The 24103-nt window shown below is 33.3% G+C and overlaps 1 protein-coding gene across 1 annotated transcript in view; it reads left to right on the top strand.

Moving 5' to 3' along the window:
* The window catches only part of LOC114330184 (nuclear anchorage protein 1-like), a 106102-nt gene extending 93731 nt beyond the window's left edge, over positions 1 to 12371 (top strand). The window contains exons 11-12 of the mRNA XM_028279506.2: positions 7933 to 8342; positions 12242 to 12371. Of these exons, the coding sequence (XP_028135307.2) occupies positions 7933 to 8172 (240 nt within the window). The 3' untranslated portion in view covers positions 8173 to 8342; positions 12242 to 12371. The remainder of the gene's footprint in view (positions 1 to 7932; positions 8343 to 12241) is intronic.
* Positions 12372 to 24103: the final 11732 nt, after the last annotated feature.

Here is a 24103-nt window from a genome sequence, read left to right as displayed (position 1 = left end):
CAGAAGCCGCAAAGGTCGGGCTTAAGTTTTTAAAATTTTTAGGAGTTTTGAGGACGAGAACGAAAAACAGACTCTAAATTGAAAGGGCCGTAAAATCCACACCCTTGGACCAAAATGGAGATGTAACATATGGATGGACGAGTCTTTTCCTATACTTTAAGATGGGATTTGGCCCAATTTTCAATTCAGTCAGGTTTAGAAAATCGATTATTTCATGTATATATAGTGTCGCTTGTAGGGGTGTTGTGCGCCACTGGTGAGAACTGCCGTTCTCTGTGGATTTGAAATTAAAAATCGTACTAATTTTTTTCTTTGTTTTCACCCCTATAACTTTTTAAAATAAACATTATAGAAGTTTTTAGGGACTTTCGGCCCTCGGCAATAATGTAATCATTAATTCTGCGTTTAAATTTTTCAAAAATTCTTATTAGTTTTCTCAGGATTAAAAAAATGAATGCATTTAAAACACATTGGACCGAAATTTTGCGCAAGTATTATACATTTTTGTAATCAGTATTTCAAATTCTTTTAAATGAGGTGTCACATGATGTACTTTCCCATTCAAAAAAATCAAAGTTATGCCTGTCACCTGAAGAGGGATCGCGTAAAGTTCGAAACATTGATGCTGTAATATACTATGATTATTTTAAAAACCGACAATTCCGAGCGTTTTGCTCAAGTGCTAAAAATAAATAAGTTAAGCGGAAATCAACGAGTCACAATTTGGTTTTAGGAACGCTTTGGGCACAAGGAAGGCAGTGTTTTGCCTGCAAGTATTAGTACAAAGGTGTAGAGATATGAACAATGATGTCTACATACATGTGATTTGTAGATTACTCGAAGGACTTTGACAATGTAAGACGACCAATTAATTAAAATTCTACAAAACATTGGAATTGATGATAAGGACATCCGAATTGTGACAAGTCTCTACTGGAATCAGACAGCCAGGGTGAAAGCTGGCAATTTGTCCACAGAGAGCGTTGAGATCAGAGAAGGTGTGTGACAGGGATGTGTTCTCTCTCCTTTTTAGTATTTACTACAAACAAATTTTTAAAAAGCACTGGATGATTGAAACGAAGGCATAAAGAATAATGGAGAATTGACAAATAACCCTAATAACACCAAACATTCCATGTATATTCCTAGAATGTACACACAGGATATTGAAAATATTCCTGGAATGTCCTCAAAAGCACAAGAATGTCCCCTAAATGTCCCAGGAAAGTCCTCTGTCAGCATTTTAAATATTCCTTGAATGTCTTGTTGGAATATTCCATGAATGTCTACCAATGTTTTTAGGACATTCACAGTATATTTTTTATACATTCCCTGGATATAGTCGCTGATGTGACATAATACCTCCGATTTGTTTTTTCATGAGTTTTGTAAGAGAGACTAAAAACTTTTTTTACAGTCACCTCCTATTTTCATAGGATATTTTTAGACATGTTTTGTAGTAAATTCAACTATCTATTTACTACAAAACATGTCAAAATTTACATGTGAAAACAGGAGATGACCCTAAAAATGGTTTTTCGTCTCCTACAAAATTCATGAAAAAGCAGATAGGAGGTATTGTCACATCACCGACGATATGCCAGAAGTACATGTGGTCGTGGTCATACCAAATAATACATCCTTGATAAATATAAACATTTTTATTGCACAAAATCTTGTCATATATTTTTTTTCCATAATCATCACTAAGATGATGATTCATTGTATTGAATTCTACATTACAATTACAAGCTGGTCATAACTGACCAATGAGCAATTTTAATTTAACCTAAATTACTACTGTTCCTTAAAATGAACAGCTTACCCCATAGCGTCTCTTATCTCATCTAACAAGAACATGCACTATTCTAACATATACAGGCACACAAGCACTATGCTCTGCTCTTCACTATCACATATCACTCAAACTAGTTCAAAAGGCTTTGTCCTCTTCAATCTTCTAGTTTGACCAGTAGTATCGAGTAGCTGGATTTCCTTAATATTCTTGTAGGTACATACTTATGAAGTTGTTGCTCGTGACTTCCAACTTTACTCCAACTTTAAAAACAAATCCAGCTGTAAAATATTTATGTGCTTGAAGGCTTTTGTATGCTTTCATCTGATGCTTAGAGTAGTAACTGTGAGACTCCACCAGATATGTATTAATATCTATAATAGTAATTTGGTGGAATGCACTTTACTGTAATGTCCAATTCTGACTGAATTGTATAAATATGGATCTAAATCCCCAATTATTTTCAGCTTCATAAATATCTAAAACAATAAAAGAAATAATGTTATTGCTTGCAAAATTCATCAATATTGATAAATATCAGGGAAAAATGAACAGTAAATAAAAATTATTTTCCCTAACTTTCTGGAACAACTGGAGTTTCCAATAATAATTTCCTTAAATAATCACTTTGCATAAAGTTTATAAAGTTCACAAAATACAGCAAACGAAATCCAAATGAATGAAATGAATACAAAATAGACAAAATATGACGATAAACAATGAAAAATAGATATTACAAACATAACCTCTGTAACTTTTTGTATGTCATGCCAACCTGAAGTCACGTGGTTTGGTAGGCAATCCAAACACGCGTCGCAAATTTGAAAATGAACGCAAATTGAATAGTAAAATGGCCTCTCTTAAAATATAGGACATTGGTAGTATGTTCATAGAATGTCTTGTGGTAACATTCTACCAATAATTTAATCAGATGTTCACCGAATGTTCCTTGAATATCCAGGACATTCAAACATTAATAGAACTTTGATAGTACATTCCTGGAATGTTTTGTGTTGTTAGGGAATATCCGATATGCGGACGATACAGTCGTACTTGCCAGTAGTATCGATGAACTTCAGCATCTTATGGACAGGGTACAAAGAGCGAGTGAAGAAATAGGACTTAACCTCAACATAAATAAAACAAAATGGATGCTGGTCAGCAAAACTCAAAAACCTGCCAGATAATTGAAAATAAAAAACCAATTACTCCATCACGTTGACTTGTATATATAGGTACCTTGGAACAGTCGTCAACTCGAAATGGGATCAATCAACCGAAATTAGATCTAGAATTGAAAAGGACAAAGCAACATTTAACAACATGAGAAATATATTCACCCATTGCGACATATCTCTCCCACTAAAAATACGGCTGCTAAAATGCTATGTGTTTCCAGTTTTGCTATATGGCGCAGATGCCTGGACAATAACGAAAACATTAATGAGGAAGCTGGAGGCATTCGAAATGTGGGTGTACCGACGTACCCTCAAAATATCCTGGACGACTCCATATATACTCCAACTGATAATACAGGGTAAGAATGCAGACCCGGAAGAAGAAGGCACTCATGGCTTCAAAACTTACGCCAATGGTTTGGAATAACATCGATCGAGTTATTCAAAAACGCCGCAAACAAAATTAAAGTTGCTATAATGATAGCCAACGTCCGGAACGGACAAGGCACATGAAGAAGAACATTGTTTCTTGTGGTCTGATTTATATTCCCAGACGTTTTCAAGCATCCTCTATAAGTAGGGTTACCATACGTCCGGATTTCGTCCGGACAGTCCGGATTTGAAAGACATGTCCGGATTGGCGTCCGGATATGAGAAATGTCTTAATTTTTTTCTTTACTAAAAAAAAAATAGAAAACACTTAGCCCAACGGTGGGAAATTTTATTCTGCGCAGCACCTAGTTAAGTTGGTCGCACTGCTTGTCAACAGCGCACGAGCACGAGCAGACAATAATCGGTTGACAGTGTATACAGGGTGAGGCAGATAAAGGGCCTATTATAAATATCTCGAGAACTAAAGGTAAGAGAATCATGAAAACTGGAATACAGGGGTTTTGAGGTATGAACTGTTTAATGAAAATATTTTGGTCTCTCTGCTACTTCCGGTTATACCGGAAGTTGATTGTAACTTCGTTTTTTCAAATGGGACACCCTATATATTTTTACATTTTTGGATTCTGATCGATGTCTTCTTTCTTAAAATATGAGATTTTGTAATATTATACAGGGTAGTTTAAAAGATAATTACGATTTTTTATAAATTTTGTAGCAAACTTCACCCCCTGTAGAATTGTACTGGTTTGATATCAAAAACTCCATTTATGTTCAAGTGATTTTTGATATAGTCTATTATTATTAAAAATTATTAATATAACGAAATGTTTAATTTTAGTATACAGGGTTGGTCGAAACTCGGAATGAGTATTATCTGAGTTTTCTTAAATGGAACACCCTGTATTTTAGTATTGTAATGAAATGATAGTTTATAGTACTTTTTTATTTCTTAAGCATTCCCTGGACCTTAATGCTTTAATTTGTAAGTTATTCGTAGTTCTTTAAGCCAAACATTAATTGCAACAAAAATTACGTGATATTTTATTAGGTTTGCCGTGAAAATATTCAATCATAAATAATTTTTTTAAAATAAATACATATTAATCTCGACTGACCCTTAATTTATTAATACTGGTTGGTATATCAAAATAACTACGCAGTTAAGATTCTTGGTGTGTTTAATATTAACAAAAACATACAATATTCTATCTAGTTGGCTATGACTTTGACACTAAATATGCTTAAACATTTGCTTTGCTTAAACATTCTACTATTTTTGAAGTTCCAGTTGCTTTGCTACCGTTGCTAATATGAATTTTTCTAATGAGGAACTGATTCAGTCAGATGTTTTTTTGTTCTAGGAGAGCATAACAAATAAAAATGTGCTACTAGCAATAAGAATTTATGATCAGCAATTCCATGATAGATGACAACCAAAAAGAGAAACTTTTCAAAATTTACTAGAGCGGTTTCGACGAACTGGAAGTTTAGATTACGAGAAATCTGATCGAACAAAAACTATTTAAATGATTAAAATGAATTAAATGTTAGTGTCACTGAGAATCTGCATATTAGTATGAACGTTCTCTTAATCTAAGTGTCTACTACGTCGAAACTATTCTAGTAAACTTTGAAAAGTTTCTCTTCTTGGCTGTCATCTATCAAGGAGATGCAGATGATAAATTTTTATTGCTAGTAGTACATTTTTGTTATACTCTCCTAAAACAAAAACTTTACTAATCAGTTCCCCATTACAAAAATTTATATTAGTAATGGTAACAAAGCAACTGGAACTATAAAAATAATATAATGTCTAATGTTTAATTAAGTTTAGTGTCAAAGCCATAGCAAACTGGGTAGAATATGGTTTGTTTGTATTTAAATGGTTTAATGGTATGGTTTAATTAATATTTTATGCACCAACATCTTAACAACGTAGGTATTTTGGTATCTTATCCAATATTAATAAATTAAGGATCTTTCTAGATTAACATGTACTCATTTTCAAAAAATTATTTATGATTGATTATTTTCACGGCAAGCTTAATAAAATTTCACGTAATTTTTGTTGAAATTAATGTTTGGCTTAAAGAACTACGAATACCATACAAATTAAAGCAGTTAGGTATAGGGAATGCTTAAGAAATAAAAAAGTACTATAAAATATCATTGCATTACAATACTAAAATACAGGGTGTTCTATTTAAGAAAACTCAGATAATACTCATTCCGAGTTTCGACTAACCCTGTATACTAAAATTAAACCTTTCGCTATATTAATAATTTTTAATAATAATAGACTATATTAAAAATCACTTGAACATAAATGGAGTTTTTGATATCAAATCAGGACAATTCTACAGGGTGTGAAGTTTGCTACAAAATTTATAAAAAACCGTAATTATCTTTTAAACTACCCTGTATAATATTACAAAACCTCATATTTTAAGAAAGAAGACATCGAGCAGAATTCAAAAATGTAAAAATATACAGGGTGTCCCATTTAAAAAAACGAAGTTACAATCAACTTTCGGTATAACCGGAAGTAGCAAAGAGACCAAAATATTTTCATTAAATAGTTCATACATCAAAACCCCCGTATTCCAATTTTCATGATTCTCTTACCTTTAGTTCTCGAGATATTTCTAATAGGCCCTTTATCTGCCTCACCCTATATACATAGGTATGATAGGTGCATATTGTAGCGAAACAGCTGTACTTTTAATAATTGTGCTTACTGACTGTGTTTTCTTAGAACTTACAAGTCAATTTATTTTTTGAATTTAGTTTCTTCTAAAACTATATTAGGTAACTATTCAAGAATGGAGAAGTCGGGCATTGTCGTGTACTAGAAGAAAAAGAAGGGTTATAAAGAGAGTTAAACGATAGCTAAAAGGGGTTAAGATTGTTTTAAAATCTATTTTGAGAAAAACTATTCAGTAAAATCAACAAGGCGCGTTTTTTGTATTTAGTTATAAAACCAACATTTTCAAGAAAACAAAAAGAACACAAAAGTTCCTGGCACTAAGAACCCTTAGAATAAAAAAGAGAATAAAAAAGTTTAAACTATATACCACCCAAAAAAGGAGAATTAATAAAGAAAATATGCAAAAATTGATTTTGGGCCACCACTGTGGCTTTAAGGTGCAAAGAAAGTAAAATACGCATAGGTCATAATGTGTAGCAGACAGTGTGTTCTTTTATTTGCCATAAGTACGTTATCAATAAAATGAATAGGTAACGAAAAAAAAACCAAAAACAAAAACTGGAGCCAGCTAAAGGTTTTCTGAGGTTTACGGCGCCACTGTGCCGTAAAGGTTGCTTATACGAAAAGAAAATGCATTGGACCTTATTTGTAGAGAAAATAATGGTCTTTAATTCTGTATATGTAAGTTTTCTTTAAAAAAAATGCATACGTAATAAGAAAATCGCAAAAACATGCTCGTCAAACTTATTTTTAGGAATAGGGGTAGTTTCCGCAGGGATATTGCAATAAACAATTTTTTTTCAACTCCCCGTTTTATTTTTTTTGCTACAGGGGTTGCAACAAGAAATCGCTTTTAGTGATCATGCGTGGGTAATAAGAACGTGCACAAATTGATATAAATATATAAAGCATTTTAATAAAGGTCATGGTGTGTGAATTCTCTCTTTCTTTCAGGTGGTTCCGTGGAAAAATGGGGATGCATTATATAAATTTGTAAATAACACCAGTACATGGGTAATGGCTGAAAGTTTTTTTACTCTAGCATAAGCGGTTCAGACGTTCAAATAATATAAAAAGGGTATTAAAATGTAACACCCTGTAATTAAAAAATGGGCAATTGCCCTTAAATGAAACCTATAAAAAAAAATCAGCCACTTGTTTTTGATTAATTGCCGTAGAGTTTCTTCTTGATTACCATTAAAGTTAGGGAAAAATAATACTTTTTAAAACTTGTCAAATTTGGGGCGTCACCCCCGCTAAATGGTGGATGATAGATATAAGCTGTCGGGGAATAAATTGTAGGAAATACAGTCCTCTTCACATTTCTCTTAAGGAAATATTTTGCAAAACGTACAGGAAGGGCTACGTTTCGCAAAAACCACAAATTACCCCTTGTAAGGGTTAGAAAAGGGGGTTCCGGGGCGAAATTTATTAAGAAAAAGTTTGTCTCATAAAAAGCACCCCTTGATATACCAGCAAAAAAATAAAACCGGACTTGTGTCCAATTTGCGAGATTCAACCTGTGTTTCCTACACTACATTTCGACATTCAAAATTACAACTGAATTCTGAAAAATGATTCTACTTACTACTTATATACTAAGCCAATCCTGCTTCCAGAATTCTCGTGGCAAGCCCATCCTACTGTCGAAGCAATACTCCTTCGGCACACGGGTAAATACTTGTTCCGTACAAACTTCTCGAATGGTGTGGAACATATACCGTTAAATCAGGCTCCTCGTTATGGCTAGAGGGCTAGTCATAACAATACTTACCACCTAATATTAAATGTGTAAAACAATGTTTTCAAAACGTGGTTTTTAATAAGGTTATCTTAAACCTTTATTTTTATTTCGACAGGTTGGTCAAAAAACCGGCCAAATAACCGAGGTTGATGAAAATCTTAACTATCTAATCGGCAGACTTTCGTTGGTAACGGAAGATTTTAACAGAATCAAAACCGGTCTCAGCTCTGCATTAGAAAAAATCAAAGAAAGTTTCCATACGGTACAGGAAAAAGTTGATGAAGGATTAGGATCACACAATATTGACAGCAGTATTGATATTGATATTGACAGTAGTAAAGTGCCTACCACATAATTTTTTTAATAATTCATATTTACTGCAATGTTTGTTCGAGCGAATATTTGTATTTTAGCATAGCTAGACTTAGAAATAGTGTTGCACAGAAAGGAAAAAACAGAAAACGTTCGATCACTATTAAAAGGAGATATACAGCATATTTGGAGCATAAACTTGTAAAGTCTGAAGTAAGTCATTCATATTCATATTATTTTGGTTTATGGATTAGTCCTAGTTATTAGGTGTGTCTTTTACTTTAAATTTCTCTTCTCATTAAGATAAGAGAAGCCTATATCCTCTCAAGACATAATTATCGATATAAAAAAATTAAAACGGAAAACACATTGTAAATTATATCACTTGAGAAAGGCACTCTGCCGAAACAGCTGTAGTCACATAGTTGTAAATAATAAATTTTGTGGAAGTATAGAAAACAAAAGTTTTTAGTGTTTTATTGTGAGATAAAATGAAATTCCATCAAGTAACGGTCGAATCCATCAATTATATAGAAAAATTAGTTAAATGATTTTCACTGTCTATCGAAAGATAATAAATACCCTATTATATAATTATTTAAACAACTCTATAACGACATTACCATGATGGGCACGTGGGCTGTACCTACATGCGTTTCTCCAATCTCGCTCACCCATAAGAATATCTTCTTTGTTTGCCCACTAACAAACATCTACTAACACTATCTTGAGACAAAGTTTGTCAAAGACTTGTCAAGTTATACTTCAGTTTGTATATTATATACAAAAACAAAAATATTTGTTTTGGACTGAGCTTCTGTTTCAAACAATTAATCATCGAAAGTCCTCTATACTTAATTTTATAGATGCCTATCTTTTCGATATTATGTTTTTCATCTTTAACTTTAAGACTGCTCAAAATTGGCAGAGAAGACGAAAACCTTGTGAAGAAATGTTTTGGACCCTCAGGATTCTGAAATTAGTTTGGCGAGAAAATGACATCCGGAAAAATCGGAAAATAGAGATTTTCCGCAATTTTTCCGAAAACTACAATAGCTAGCGGTAAATAATTAAACCATCGTGTTTATTGGACGATTTCACATAAAATATATAATATGTACCGATATTTTAGGCGTCAACGCCCTTCCGGTAGGGATCTATGGGGGAGTATCACCGAGCCGCAAGCCCTTATCCCTTGCCGTACTGCTCCCTCATAGGACGATCAGATGCCCGCATATTCCAGTCTAAGCGCCAGATTCATATTTAGAATTTTATACTCACGCGTTAGCCTTTTTTGTTTTTCCGATGGCCTGGCTGGGCTTGAACTCACATACCTCTAAAACTTCACGATACGATACAATATCGATACTTTTTAAGTATTGAGTATTGTATTGGTTATGCCAATAAGGTATCATATCGTATATCGATATCGACAATACTTTCTTATAAAAATATCGTATTGATATTGATTTCGATACAATATCGATACAATACACGATAAAATATCGATAAAAAAGGAAAAAATGATCTAATAAGAACAAAACTATTCTTTATTCATTTATCACTATCTTTATGAAAAAATCTCTTAAAATATACAAGAAATAGGATAAATTACATTATAATGTCACAAATATTATCCTTTAAAGAGCTCTTCATCCATGTGTTCACATAAATGAGTTCTGTGTTACTTTTATCTTTTAAAGAGCATCTTTTATTCGCTAGTACCAGCGCTGCTTCAGAAAAAAGCCGCTTGTCTGGTATGGACGTCGCTTGGACACACAAAATATCCCTAGCCAACCGAGATAAAACGGGGAAAACACTACTATCTGATTTCCACCATAATAAAATATTTGTGTCTGGTCCAGGTCTTGGAGATTGCAAGTAGTTTTTAATTTTATTTTCAAAAACATCGATATTATCTGATGGTTTTAAAAATAAAATATCGAAATTGATTGACTTATTGCGTTCATCGTCCTTCTCTCTCGCACTAATAGAGAGCATACGCGCTTGTGCGTCTTATAACTCTTATAATATTTTAACTGTATAATAGGCCTTATGCAGCACTCACGTGGCGTTTTATTTTTTTTATCGATATCGATTTTCTCAATAATATCGAGGCAAGCGTATCGACAATACAAGAGTATTGTATTGATTTCAGATAACGAGTATCGTATCGACATTAATATTGTTAAGGTATGCATTGTATCGGTATCGTATTGATTTTCGATACGATATCAATACAATATCGATATCTTTATCGAATACCGTGAAGCTCTACATACCTCACGTCGAAGTGAAGTGCTGGTCAGCTGCTAGTCGCACTGAGCTATCCGATCGCAACATAAAATTATATTTTTAATTTTAAAAATTAGATAATTATAGTAATAATTATATAGGGTGTCCCAAAAGTAGCGAGACGGTCAAAAAATATTTTTCAAAAAGAGACATTTCGAGACATTTTTTAGATTTGTTGATATATGGCGCTATTAAATCGTATTTTTGTGTCTGGAATATATATTCCTCATTTTATCATGAAGAAACGGGGGTTCCTATTTAAGATTTTAAAGTTACCACCACCCCACCTCCAACGGGATAAAGAGGAGGGGCCGTGTCTAGTGTTATTCGATATTTTTTTGTAAAATATTAACCACGTCTTTTTTGGTTTTTCATTTGGAAGTGCATTTCTCGAGCTATTAGTGTATCAGTATAAATCGCTTTTTCCGATTATAGCGCCATCTATCCACAAATCGAAAAAATGTCTCGAATAAAAGTTGCTTATTTTTACGTAAGGAATCCAAATGTGCAATATAACAATGTGGATTCCTATTTAAGATTTTAAAGTTATCCCCCATCCCATCTTCAGGGGGTGGAGTGGCGGTCGTGTTTGGCATCATTCGATAGATTTTAAAAAAATATTGGACACGTACCTAGGTATTCTTCAGTTTTTCGATCGGATGTTCACTTCGCGAGATATTCGACCATCCCGCTACTTTTGGGACACCCTATATAATTATTACTATAAGTATTTAATTTTTAATATTTAATCACGTATTTTTATGTCAAACTATCCAAAAAACACGATGGTTTAATTATTTTTGCGATAGCTATTGTAATTTTCGAGAAAATTGCGAAAAATCTCTATTTTCCGATTTCTCTAGATTTCTCGGCATTTTCTCGCAAAACTAATTTCAAATTCTGATTCCTCAGGGTCGAAAACATATTTGCAAAAGGTTTTCGTCTTCTCTGCCAATTTTGAGCAGTTGAGAATAATTCAGTAGAGTATTTGGAGAATAAAAATAATGTAAACGACTATTTACCATTTTATGTTAAATGTGTAGAAAAGTGAACTTGCATAAAATTTTAAATTCGAAAAAAATGTTATAAATCACAACAGACAACAGAACATAATTTAAAACATGTATCAAAGATAAAAAAGTTTTGTTTGGCTTTCGTTTGGCCCCTAAAGACGATTAAAAATTCAAATTATTCCAGCCAGGCCAAAACGTGTCGTGACGTCATCCGTTTATATGTTTACATTCTTCCAACAAAGTAAACAAAATTTTAAATTAGACGTTATAAACATCAGTAGAAAATACAGTTATGTGACGTTACGAGTGTTTTTGATCGTTTGAACTATTCATAGAAAACTTGGACTTTTACAAAATGGTTTTATTTTCCGTAGTAAACCTTCTTTCCTTTCCTTCAATAACTATATCAAACTCCAATGTCAACAAACTGGTATATATTATTACAATGACATACGATATATGTTAATAGAATATAAATATTTTCCCTTTATTCCACGACGAGGTATACCCAAATAGGTGGAGGCCAATAAACTAAAGAAGAAGAAGAAGAAGAAGAAGAATATACCTAATTATAACCATAAACGGAACCATATAGTTAATCTGTGTGACGTCACGGGTCGTTTGAACTATTTTAAAATACAGAAGACTTTAAATTTGTACTTCTAAGTTATTATGAGTTTTTGAAGCGTAAAAACTGAACATAATTATGTAATAAAAAAATGTGCAAGTTCCCTAATGTGGTCTATTTTTTTCAAAATATTGTTTTTAATAAAGCTATATTAAATCTTATTTATCTTTCCACAGGTTGACCAAATAACGGACCAAATTAACCAGTTTGATAAAAACCTTAACTATATAATCAAACTTTCGAAGGTAACGCCAGAATTTGACAGAATCAAAACTGATCTCAGCTCTGCATTAGAAAAAATCAAAGAAGATTTCAAAGCAGTAAGGAAAGTGATTGATAAAGGACCAGGGCCACACAAGATTAACAGCAGTGAAGAAATTTAATAAATTTTTTAATAATTCTTATTAATTGCAATGTTTGTGTGCATGTTGTATAATTTATATTTTAGCATTAAGCCAGACTTAACCTTTTATTAACGTTTAAGTAAAAAAATATAAAATATTTTCTAAAAGTCTTTTCAACCTAAAATAATAAATAACAATGAATACTCTCTTCTGAATCGCTATCGATTTCTGCATGATTTTTTATTCCTGCTTCATCAGCATTACTATAATCAGATAAATCGTCACCTGACCTGACTGGTCTAAAGCAAGGGTCACCAATTATATTTCCTGAGGGTCCGTTTCGAAAACCTATGACACTTCCGGGGTCCGGAGTTAACACTACCTGTCTGGTTGTTCCAATTCGGTAAACAAATCAGAAGGGTGCAGTGCGAAATTTTTAGGCAGATATTGATTTTAACAGTTTTTTAATAAATCCAAGACATCACCTTTTTGCTCCAGAAAATATGTTTTTAGCATTTTTGGGTCAACTTAAACAAAAAAGATTTTCTGTCATTTTTCTCAAAACTTGATAGATTTCAAGTTTTAAGCGATTTATAGACTGAAAAATGCGAAAATAATCATTTTCGAAGCTTGAAAATTCATGTGTGCATTATTATTTTTGCGGTTGTTAAGTGCTTAAATTGAAGTTTAAACATCCAATTTCAAGATTCTGATGGGTTATCGGGGTTTATTTCAATTTCGATCATTTGTTTTTATTTTTGTATTTAATTAGCACATTGGCAATAATTAATTGAATAAATAAATAAATCATTAAGAAAAGGATATGTTAATAATAAATTATAAAATTTTAATAAATGTGGAGTATTTGTTGGGCATTTTTTGCATAAGTACGTATAATATGTACCTATAATAAGTGCGACAGAGACGCACCATAAATTGCGATGTGCGGCGACTTAAAAGTCGAGTGGACTCGCATAATTAACAATTAAAAAACAACGGTCTATATTGAAGTAAGTCCCGATTACTCGTTAGAATCTTGAAATTGAATTTATAAACTTCAGATTTTAAATCACTTATAACTCGAAAACCATCAACTTTCGAAAAAAAATGACAATGGAATTTTTTTAAATACAATTTTCGGGGCTAAAAGGGGCTTCTGATTTGTTTAAGGGGACATTTTTGAACAGGAATCCACAAAAAAAACCGAATTAGAAAATTTGTCATTCTTTACAAAATTAAATTATCAGTGAGAAAAATTACATTTTTTATTATGTACAACCTGTCTGAAGTTTGGAGTGAGTTTGGTGCAAGTGATTCTCATTGGGGAGTTGAGATATTCATCTGTAGCTGAGATCTGTACCGAGTTTTAATAAAGTTCATTCTTGATAAAGCGGCTTCGCACACATAAGTTGAGTCAAACATAATATACAATTTCATGGCCAACCATTTTCAAAATTGCCGAACGCTATATTCTGAATTTAATGACGGTCCGCACAAAAGTAGCTCATGGTCCGGATGCAGACCGCGGTCCGGATGCAGACCGCGGTCCGCTAATTGGTGACCCCTGGTCTAAAGTATAGTCCTAAAAAGAATCATAGACTTCTCAATCCCTTTCTCAAAGTATGGATCATATGACTCCATTTTAAATTAAACACTAAAATAATGATTTTTTTTTAACTCCTTTATTCTGCAATCTATCAGTAATGACAGTAAGCGTCTTTGTTGATAAATGATTATGACATGTACAGGATGCTCCATTAAGCACCCTGTTTTATAATGTAGCTATTGCTAACTTTGTGGCATTACCTCTAATATTTACAATATGTTATTATTTACAAAGATATGTACATTACTAATTACTTAAACCTATTAGTTAAGTCTCTTGGTTTGAATTTTTTTAATCTTCTTTCTTCATGTTCATGTAAGTCTTCAAACAACCGCTTGGCTAACTCGTTAGGATGTTCAGACACTCTTTCGCGATATGTTGCACTATATTCACTTATCACCTCTTGCACTGTTGGAACTGCTAAGTCTCGTTGGATCACGTAGTTGGGTACGTAGTATGGAGCATCAAGAATCAGCCTTATCGTCTTGTTTTGGAACCTCTGTATTATATTTAGGTTGCTATTAGAAGCTGCTCCCCAGAGCTGGATACCGTAGGTCCAAATGGGCTTTATAATGGCTTTTTAGACCAGTAGTTTATTTTCTAGAGACAACTTCAAGTTTCTGCCGATAATCCAATATAGACGGCTTAGTTTTAGTCCTAACTGTTTGCGTTTAGTGAAAATATGTTTTCGCCATGTTAGTCTTCTGTCTAGGTGGATTCCCAAGTATTTTACATCTTCGGCTTGAGGTAAATTGTTGTTGTTAAGTTGTACTGGTGGGCAAGTTCCTTTACGGAGTGTAAATGTTACATGTGTAGATTTTAGTTCGTTAGCTTTCATGCGCCATTTCGACAGCCATTTTTGTATCTTGTTAAGGCAGATTTGAAGTTGTCTTAATGCCATCTTTGGGTCTTCGTGTGAAGAAAGAGCAGCTGTATCGTCCGCAAATGTGGCTATTGTAACCATCGGTGTAGTAGGAAGATCACTTGTGTACAACAAATACAGGATAGGTCCGAGTACACTGCCCTGTGGTACCCCTGATTTTATGGCGTTCAGAGAAGAGTATTCTTGGTTTTGTCTGACAAGGAAGTGTCTATTGGTTAGGTATGATTTTAGTAACAGGAAGTAGGGATATGGAAGTAGCTTCTTAATTTTGTAGAAGAGTCCAATATGCCAAACTTTATCGAATGCTTGTGACATATCAATAAATGCAGCAGAACAATAACGTTTTTGTTGGAAGTCATCGTTAATCTTGTTAACTATTCTATGTACTTGTTCGATAGTGCCATGTTTGTTTCGGAATCCAAATTGGTAGTCTGGAATTAAGTGCATCATTTCTGTTATTGACTTCAGCTTTTTGACGTATATTTTCTCGAAAATTTTGGAGATAGTTGGTAGCAAGCTAATAGGTCGATAAGAGGTAACTTCTTCTAATTTTTTGCCTGGTTTAGGGATCATTGTTACTTGTGCTACTTTCCAGATCTTTGGATAGTACCCTAGTTTGAGGACGGCATTGAAGATATATGTAGTTTATATATAGTAGTTTAAAGCATTTGGGTGTTGATTCCTGAAGCATTTTTCCTGCGATAAGATCATATCCTGGTGCTTTTTTAATGTCAAGTTCATTCATTATTATATTTCTGGATTCACTTACTAGAATTTTTTTTACAGGCAGGTCCATTTGGAAGGGGGCATTAAGTGTTTCGTCTATTTCTTTATCTTCTGAATGCTGCTCTGGATCGTATGGATGGAATACTTTTTTAAGTGTTCAGTAAAGACTTCTGATTTTTCTTTGTCATTTCTTGCCCATTTATTTCCGTTTCTAATTGGAGGATTAATCTGTTGAGGTTGTTTAAGCTTATTTGTAGCCCTCCATAGTGCGTAGTCTGGGGCTTCCGTTGGGGTTAGAGATTCTAAATAATTCTTAATGTTTTCATTTTTACTGTTCGATAATGTCTGTTTTAATTCTGTGGTAGCTCTGTTATATTTTCTTCTATTTTCTAGTGTTCTGTTTTTCATCCATTGTTTTCTCAGTTTTCTCTTAATATTTATTTTCTCTTTAATTGGGGTAGTTCGTTTGCTTCTCCTTCTCGGTATATTATTGGAGTTGCGTTCCATGCAGCTTGTTGAATTTTTGTCGTTAGGTCTTCTGTCGCGACGTCTATATCATTTTCTGATTTAAGTGGTATATTTAGTGATATTAGGTTATCTAAATTGTTTCTGTATTCATCCCAATTGGTTTTTTTATTATATAATGTAGGGGGCATTTCTTTTTTTAAGATCTTTGAATGTATTGTGATTATTATCGGGGAGTGATCGGAGGACAGGTCACTAAAATAAAGTGAAATTAAATGAATTATATAACCAGTAAAAATGAATTGTTTAAAATACTTACATAAGAACACGCCTGTTAGCAAAATGCTCAAACAACACGATTTATTTCGACACAGGATAACGGCAGACTAGTTTGTTCTGGGAACCTACTATATAGGATTGGGGGGAGGAATACTCAGCACAACGACTCTCTTTTATACGAACAATATAATTATCTTAAGAAATTCTGGAATTGCGGCAAGTTGCCGCGCATACGTGTAATGATGTGTGAATATGGGTGTCGCAAGAGAGTGCCTCAAGTGCAAATCTAGACTAAGAATACCTAATCAAGAATAATATGGTTAAAAAATCCTTCAACAATTTGATCAACCTCAATAAACTAACACCGAAAATAATACCTATTCAAAATAGGTAAGAGGAATGAATAGGTGAAGATGGAATAGTATCAGAAGCACTAAAAATTGGAGGAAATATACTACTTGAAAAAATTAAACAACTTTTCAATATCTGCCTTCACAACGCCAATATTCCAACAGACTGGAACAACGCTACTATGATTCTATTACACAAAGCAGGAGACAAAGCCAATTTAGAGAATTACAGACCGATTAGCCTCCTCAGCCATTTATATAAGCTATTTACGCGAATAATAGTTAAGAGAATGGATAGAAAGTTAGAGACTTATCAACCAAGAGAACAGGCAGGATTCCGAAAAAATTACGGAACAAATGACCATCTACAAAGTATAAAAACCCTGATAGAGAAAGTAGTGGAATACAATAAACCCCTAGTTCTACTTTTTATCGATTTTCATAAAGCCTTTGACACAGTTGAACTTAGCAAAATATTACAGGCGCTTAAAGAATGCAGGCTAGATTATAGGTATACAAAATTATTACACAAAATATACTTACAGGCAACAACCACTGTCAAATTACATACTAACAGTAATCGCATAAAAATAGAACGGGGGGTTAGACAAGGAGACCCAATGTCACCTAAACTTTTTAATACGGTCTTAGAACATGCTTTCAAGAGTTTGGATTGGATGACAAAGGGAATAAAAATAGATGGAGAATACCTAAACAACTTACGTTTCGCCGATGATATAGTCATAGTAGCTGAGGATCTAGGTATGGCAAGAGAGATGGTACAAGAACTCGTTGTAGCTACAGAAAATGTAGGTTTAAATATAAACATCTCGAAAACAAAAATAATGACAAATTTGGTACCCAACCAGAACATCAGTATTGGTGGGAAGGAAATAGAACTCGTAGATAGATATAAATACCTGGGACATGAAATTACGATTGGCAGGGATAACCAGACTCATGAGCTGAAGAGAAGAATCGGTCTTGGGTGGGCAGCATTTGGAAAACTGAGAGAAACTTTTAAAAGTGAGTTACCCACATGTCTAAAGAGAAAGGTATTCGATCAGTGCGTCCTCCCAGTCTTGACGTACGGATCAGAAACACTTACCTTAACTAAAGCCTCGGCTACCAAACTAAGAGTCACGCAGAGAAGAATGGAGCGGTCAATGTTAGGAATAACTCTGCGAGACAAAATCAGAAACGAAGAAATCAGGAGAAGAACAAAGGTGACTGACGTCATCGAGAGGATAGCCAGGTTGAAGTGGAGATGGGCAGGACACGTAGCCAGAATGACAGATGGGCGATGGACGAAGAGGTTATTGGAATGGAGGTCAAGAGAAGACAAGAGAAGCGTCGGTCGACCGCCTACAAGATGGACTGACGACTTAAGAAAGGTAAATAAAAACTGGATGAGGGCGGCGCAGGATAGATGGGGTTGGAAACGAGGGGAGGAGGCCTATGTTCAGCAGTGGACTTTTGAGGCTGGATGATGAAGAGGAATGAATGAACCGTGGTGGAGAAAATGCCAAATTTAATTGACTGGGAGAACACAGGGTATGGTACAAAGATCTTCGGACCATGTGCCAGAGATAAAAGTGTCTCGCCTGAATTAAAAACAAGAAGAAGAGAGACACACCTAAAGTTTATCGGCTATTTTGTTATTACATAAAACAAGCGGAAGAAAGAATAAACCTCAGAAACTGATTTCATTTTAAGGATCATATAAGGTATCTTCGAACAGTGTTCAACAGAACATTATACTGATCACCAGACCTGAAAATAACTCTAGCCAAAGTAAGAAAAAGAGTCGACCTCCACAATACTCTATGGAGCAAATTCGGTCTTACGTAAAAAACAACATTAGTACCTACATATCTACCAGGCACAAATATGGTATTATGCTCGTAGTACCTGTCACCTACCTGTCCTATATCGCTATTAATAAATGCTTGTGGTAAATGTTACGTCGGTCAGACTTTACATTTTCTCACAAAGGAATATGAAGAGAAATATCACATCGTGTGCCTTGGCAGAGCATGTACCTAATTATTTATGATCATAATTTCATTTTTGAAGAAGCAACAATTTTCGTCTTCTTCGTCTTTATAAGCAATTCTGTTTGTTCATTGGCGGATTGATACCTCTGTGGAAGGTTGTCACTCCATCTTTTGCGCTTTTGGTCCATACTTCTTCTACCGACTGGTGATTTATTTTGCTATTTTGACCACAGGTATCTCCCCCCTTCTGCTTTTGGGGTTGTTTTTTTTTTCTATTTAGTAGAATAAGTAGTCTACTCGTTTATACACTGTAGGTTACATTGTCTTCTAATGTCTTCACTCCTCTTTCGATCTCTCAGCGTATTTCCTGAAATTCTTCTCAGTACTCTTATCTCTGCTGGTTCCAGTAGTCTTTGTATTGTGGCTGTATCGGGTCTTGTTTCTGATGTATATGTCATCGATCTTACACTTATAAGTTCTTGACTTCATCCCATGTCGGTTTCACCATATTATAGTGTTATTAAGGCATCCTTCCAGTCTATTTGCTGTTTATACTTAATTTCTCACTTCTTTGTCGAGGTCTCCATAGCTGGACAGTGTAATTCCAAGGTATTTGATTCCAATTACTTGTTCAATTCTGATTAGTGTTGCCCAAAATCGGTCTTGGTCTTGCAGTCTTGGTCTTGTTCTTACGTTTTTGCAAGACCAAGACCAAGACCGCCTAATTTGAGCAAGACCAAGACCAAGACTTACCGTGCAAGATTTGAGCAATAGCAAGACTAAGCCTGCAAGACTCTTGCGTCTTGCAGTTAGAACTGAGGGTCGTTTTAGAGAGTATATTAGTTCGGCTATATTCTTAGATACTCTATTAGAGGCAAAAAAAAAGAATGTGTGTGTACTTTGTACGCACGTAAGAAGTTATACTTCTATTATACGATTTCAACGAAATAAATATACTTTAGAACAGTTTATTTATATTTTATTTAAAGATTAAAGTAATTTTTACTTAGTACCTTCCAAAAATTTTTATTAAAACAATACGAAAAATTAAAAAATAAATAGAAAACACCCGGATTCGAACCGGGGACCTCTTGATCTCCAGTCGAACGCTCTACCACTGAGCTACACTCCTTTTGTTTGCGCGGGTGCGGACTACAAGATTCCTCAGACATAGTGTCAAATAGACCAAGTGAAGTATAAAAACCGGTTGAGATATGCGAATGAAATTTGGTAGGTTTTAAGAGGTAGTTATTACGCATTTTTGACATACAATTAAGATTTTAATATTAACCAATGGCGCGCAGACCTACGTGTAACCGGTTTGTTTAGAATTACCCCTTAAAATTTGCCATACGTATTTCAAAACAGCCTGTATTGATGAAAAACATGGCTAGTTATTAAAATACCTAACTTTGTTGTTATCCAAGCGAATGAATAAAAAAACAGAATGTTAAGAAAATATCAGACTGTAGTAGGGTTTTAATTTCAGTATTTTATAAAGGCTAGATTATTCCACAGGATGATGCGAACTTTGAGAAAAAAACACAGTTTGATTGGTACACTCATTGGTACCGGTGACAATTTACCTTCTAGCAACAATATTATTACAGCGATATCGTTAACGAATAAATAATTCAAGCTTAAAATTTACATACTCTGTTACGTTGTTCTAAGATATGTAATAGGCTAATGGCCAACTGCGAGACTTGCAAGACTCTTGCTGCAAGACCAAGACCAAGACCTGGAGCGAAATACCAAGACCAAGACCAAGACCAGGTGTACTGTTGCAAGACCAAGACCAAGACTGTCTAAGTCTCGTCTTGATCCTACATTTGGGCAACACAAATTCTGATATCATCAATTTCTATTTTAGGACTTATTCAATCTTTATTGATTGTTTTGTTTTAGTTTTCTGAGATGAAATTGTCATATTACATTCTTTTGCTCTTATGTTAAATCAGAGAACTAATCTTTGCAAACTATCTTCATCTTAGGCTATCAGTATTGCGTCGTCTGCGTAAAAGAGTATTTTTATTTCTTTGTTTCCCATTCTGTATCCTCTTCCTAGAGATGCATCAAGTCAAACTAGTTTGATTTTATTCAGCAAACTTGACTTGAGTTGAAAACCAAACTTTTTTTGTAAAAAAGTTTGACTTGACTTGATTTCGATATCTTTAGGTTTGACTTGAAATCAAACTTCTTCAAACATTTTGAAGTTTGAATATCATATTGGGCAACGGGTTTATTTCCAATTCTCTCTGCTATTCCGCCGATGACGGATCTAGAAATTTGCCTTTGGGGGTAAAAAAAGACATTGATGGTCGAACCGTTTTCTTCTTCTTCTTTTTTTTCTTAAACTATCATTTTAAGCGATTTTTCAGTGATTTGGTGTTTATTTAAACAAATTTGCATTTTTTATCTTAACATATAGGTAGGTATCAATGGAAAAACAATGTTTTAATAGAAGGGGCTCAAAAATGTGAATATTAGGCATTATGACAAGTTTTTTATTTAAAACAAGTTTTTGATCAAAGTTTAGTGTAGAAACTTTAAAATACTGTTTTTTACATGTTCCTCTATTCCCAAAATATAAGTTCTTCGATTTGGCTGAAAATTTGACCACACATAGGAAAAATACAGGACTTTAAGTGGTTCGAAGAATTTATATAGTTTTACAATATAAGAAAAGTTACATACAATAATATCAGAGTCAAAATTATATATAGTCCAGTCGGGTTAGTATTTAATCTTGCATGCCGAGCTACCCAAGAAAGATTCTATTTTTCTAATCTTTAGTGGGTCAATACTGTCAATAGTAGTGTAAATTTAAAATCGCGAATGAATTCCGCCGTTACGTTAGCCGCCGTCTTGATTTTAAAAGAGAACCGTTTTTGCTTATTATCTCCGCCACTTTTAACTTTTCAACAAAAAGAGTAGGACTGAAATTGTTGAAAATATGATTTCCTATAATTTCTTTTATTATAATTTTTTTGTGCCGTCAAAAATTGGATCAAAAACTTGTTTTTAATTAAAATAACTTGTTATAATGCGTGATAATGAATTGTTGAGTCCCTACTATTAAAACATTATTTTTTAGAGTAGAAAATAGTATTTTGAGAGAAAAAAAGAAGAATTAAGCAAAAGCTATACACTAAGTTACAGATAAATCTGAGATCCAAAAGTTTTTGTCTGAGTGAATTGACCTGGAATGTACCAGTACCAGGTTTATAATCTAATATATTATATTTAATAAAAAGTTTCACTTAAAAAAACTAACCAGTAACCAGATTAGTACATTCAAGATATAAAGAACTTAGGAATTACTAAACGGGAGTCTTGTAATATGAAGAAATGAATCTACACGGATAGCTTGACTTTCGAACAGGAAAAAGCACTTTGTTACTCCGAGTTCTCGTTAAGGGGAAAGATGCAAAATATCGCTTGTCAAAATTTTCAATGAGTGTTAAATGTAGAAAGTCAAAATTTCCTTAGAATAAATAATATCTAAGTTTGTGTTGAATGAAATATTTCAATTAAAAATCACAATAAATTTTCCCTTTTATTTTCACTATATAACTTATTAAAATAAACAATATAGAAGCTTTCAGGGATTTTCGGCCCTTAGAAATAATGTAATCTTTCATGCTGCGTTTAAATTTTTCAAAAATATTTATTAGTTTTCTCAGGATTCGAAAGAAAAATACAAAAAATACTATTTGGCTTTTCAATGGACCATTCAAAATAATCATTTGGACTTTTTATGACTTTCTTTTATTAACAGAGACATTTATCTCATCGAAAACAACATCTAGTACCAACCTGTAGTTCCCTGGAAAACAACTGACCATAGGGTTAATGGTTTTATATTTTTTTCGGATACAGGCTACAAAAAATAATGTGATGTTTGGGTTTAAATTTTAAATAAATTAATGTAGATGCATTAGGTTTTCTTAATTATCCTAAATAGTGGGTTTATTGGGTTTTATTTGTCTGTCTGTGGTTTAAATATCATATCAGCTAATACATGTCTATGTTTATTGAAATTTGTAAAAAAAATTTGGACCTTCTTGGGTGGGGGGGATTTCCCTAATATTGTGATTTCAAAATAGTGAACTAATTCTTTAAAACAAAATTGAAAAGTCGCAAAAATGCATTAAACCTACTCTATTAAAAATATTATATTTTGTTGTTGTTCCTTCATAAATTTTTGTTAAAGTAGACTAAATTACACTTGTTATGATAAAAAACCATTCAACGAATTCTTTGTTTTAATCTAGTAATAACACTTAAATAAAAATACAAAACAGTGATATCGATAAAACAAAACTTGCAAGCAATTTTAAGCATATAGCAATCATTTTAAAGAAATTTATTACCCTGTTTTGACTATAATCGCTTCCTATATCGAGTTGCTTTTACATGGAACTCATTGTATTATTAAATTTCTTATCTTATCTTAAGTGGCAACTAACATGTCTATCTCATCAAAAAAGTATATCTCTACGAAATAAATTATTTTTCAAACTTTTTCAAACTAGTTTAACAAACAGTTTGAATTTTCAAACCTGTACGATTGACCAGTTTGACTTGACTTGAATTATTTATCTGAAGGATTGACTTGAGTTTGACTTGAATTTAAGTCAAACTCAAGTCACGTTCAAACATTCAAGTCAAACTTGTGCAACTCTACCTCTTCCTTTGATTTCACGAAATCATCAACGCTGTTGATGATTTCATCCATGATTAAATTGAAAAGCATAGGACATAGGACTTAATGAGTCTCCAGGTCTTATTGCCTATCTATATAGGTTTTGTAAGTTGTCAATCTATTCTGAGTTTTATTTTGTTGTTTCGGTAGATGTTTTAATAGTGTTTATAATATCTAGGGGGCTTCTCTATTACACAGAAGATGAATAATATCTCATATAACAACAACTAGGTACTTGTCTTACAACAATTTTGGGAAGGGAAATTGATTTACGTGGGTAAAAGAGAATTTAAAGAAATCTCAAGAAGTCGCCCACGCGAAGAGTGGTCCAAATTTTTTTAAATATTTTTTTTTAATCAAATTGCAAAAATCAATATTTTCGGCCCGGACTTTTTTAATTTTTTTGACCATTCTGGAGAAAAAAGGCCTCTTATAATTTTTCTCTTATGTTGATCGTTTTCGAGTTATAAGCAATTTAAAATTGAAAAAAAAATGAGAAGTAGTGATTTTCAAGACTTAATAACTCGGTTAAGAGTTATTATTATGAAAGTCAGAAAGTGACTAAATCAAAGTTTAAAGCCCCGGCTATGAGATCTTGAAGAAATTGTTGTCATTACGTTATTACTAAGCTGTATTTTAAGTAATAATAATGAGCGCCAGGCACCTATTAGGCGGCAGTC

This window comes from Diabrotica virgifera, chromosome 3 (assembly GCF_917563875.1).
Source record: "Diabrotica virgifera virgifera chromosome 3, PGI_DIABVI_V3a".
NCBI lineage: Eukaryota > Metazoa > Arthropoda > Insecta > Coleoptera > Chrysomelidae > Diabrotica > Diabrotica virgifera.
This window is presented reverse-complemented; position numbering and strand designations above follow the sequence as displayed.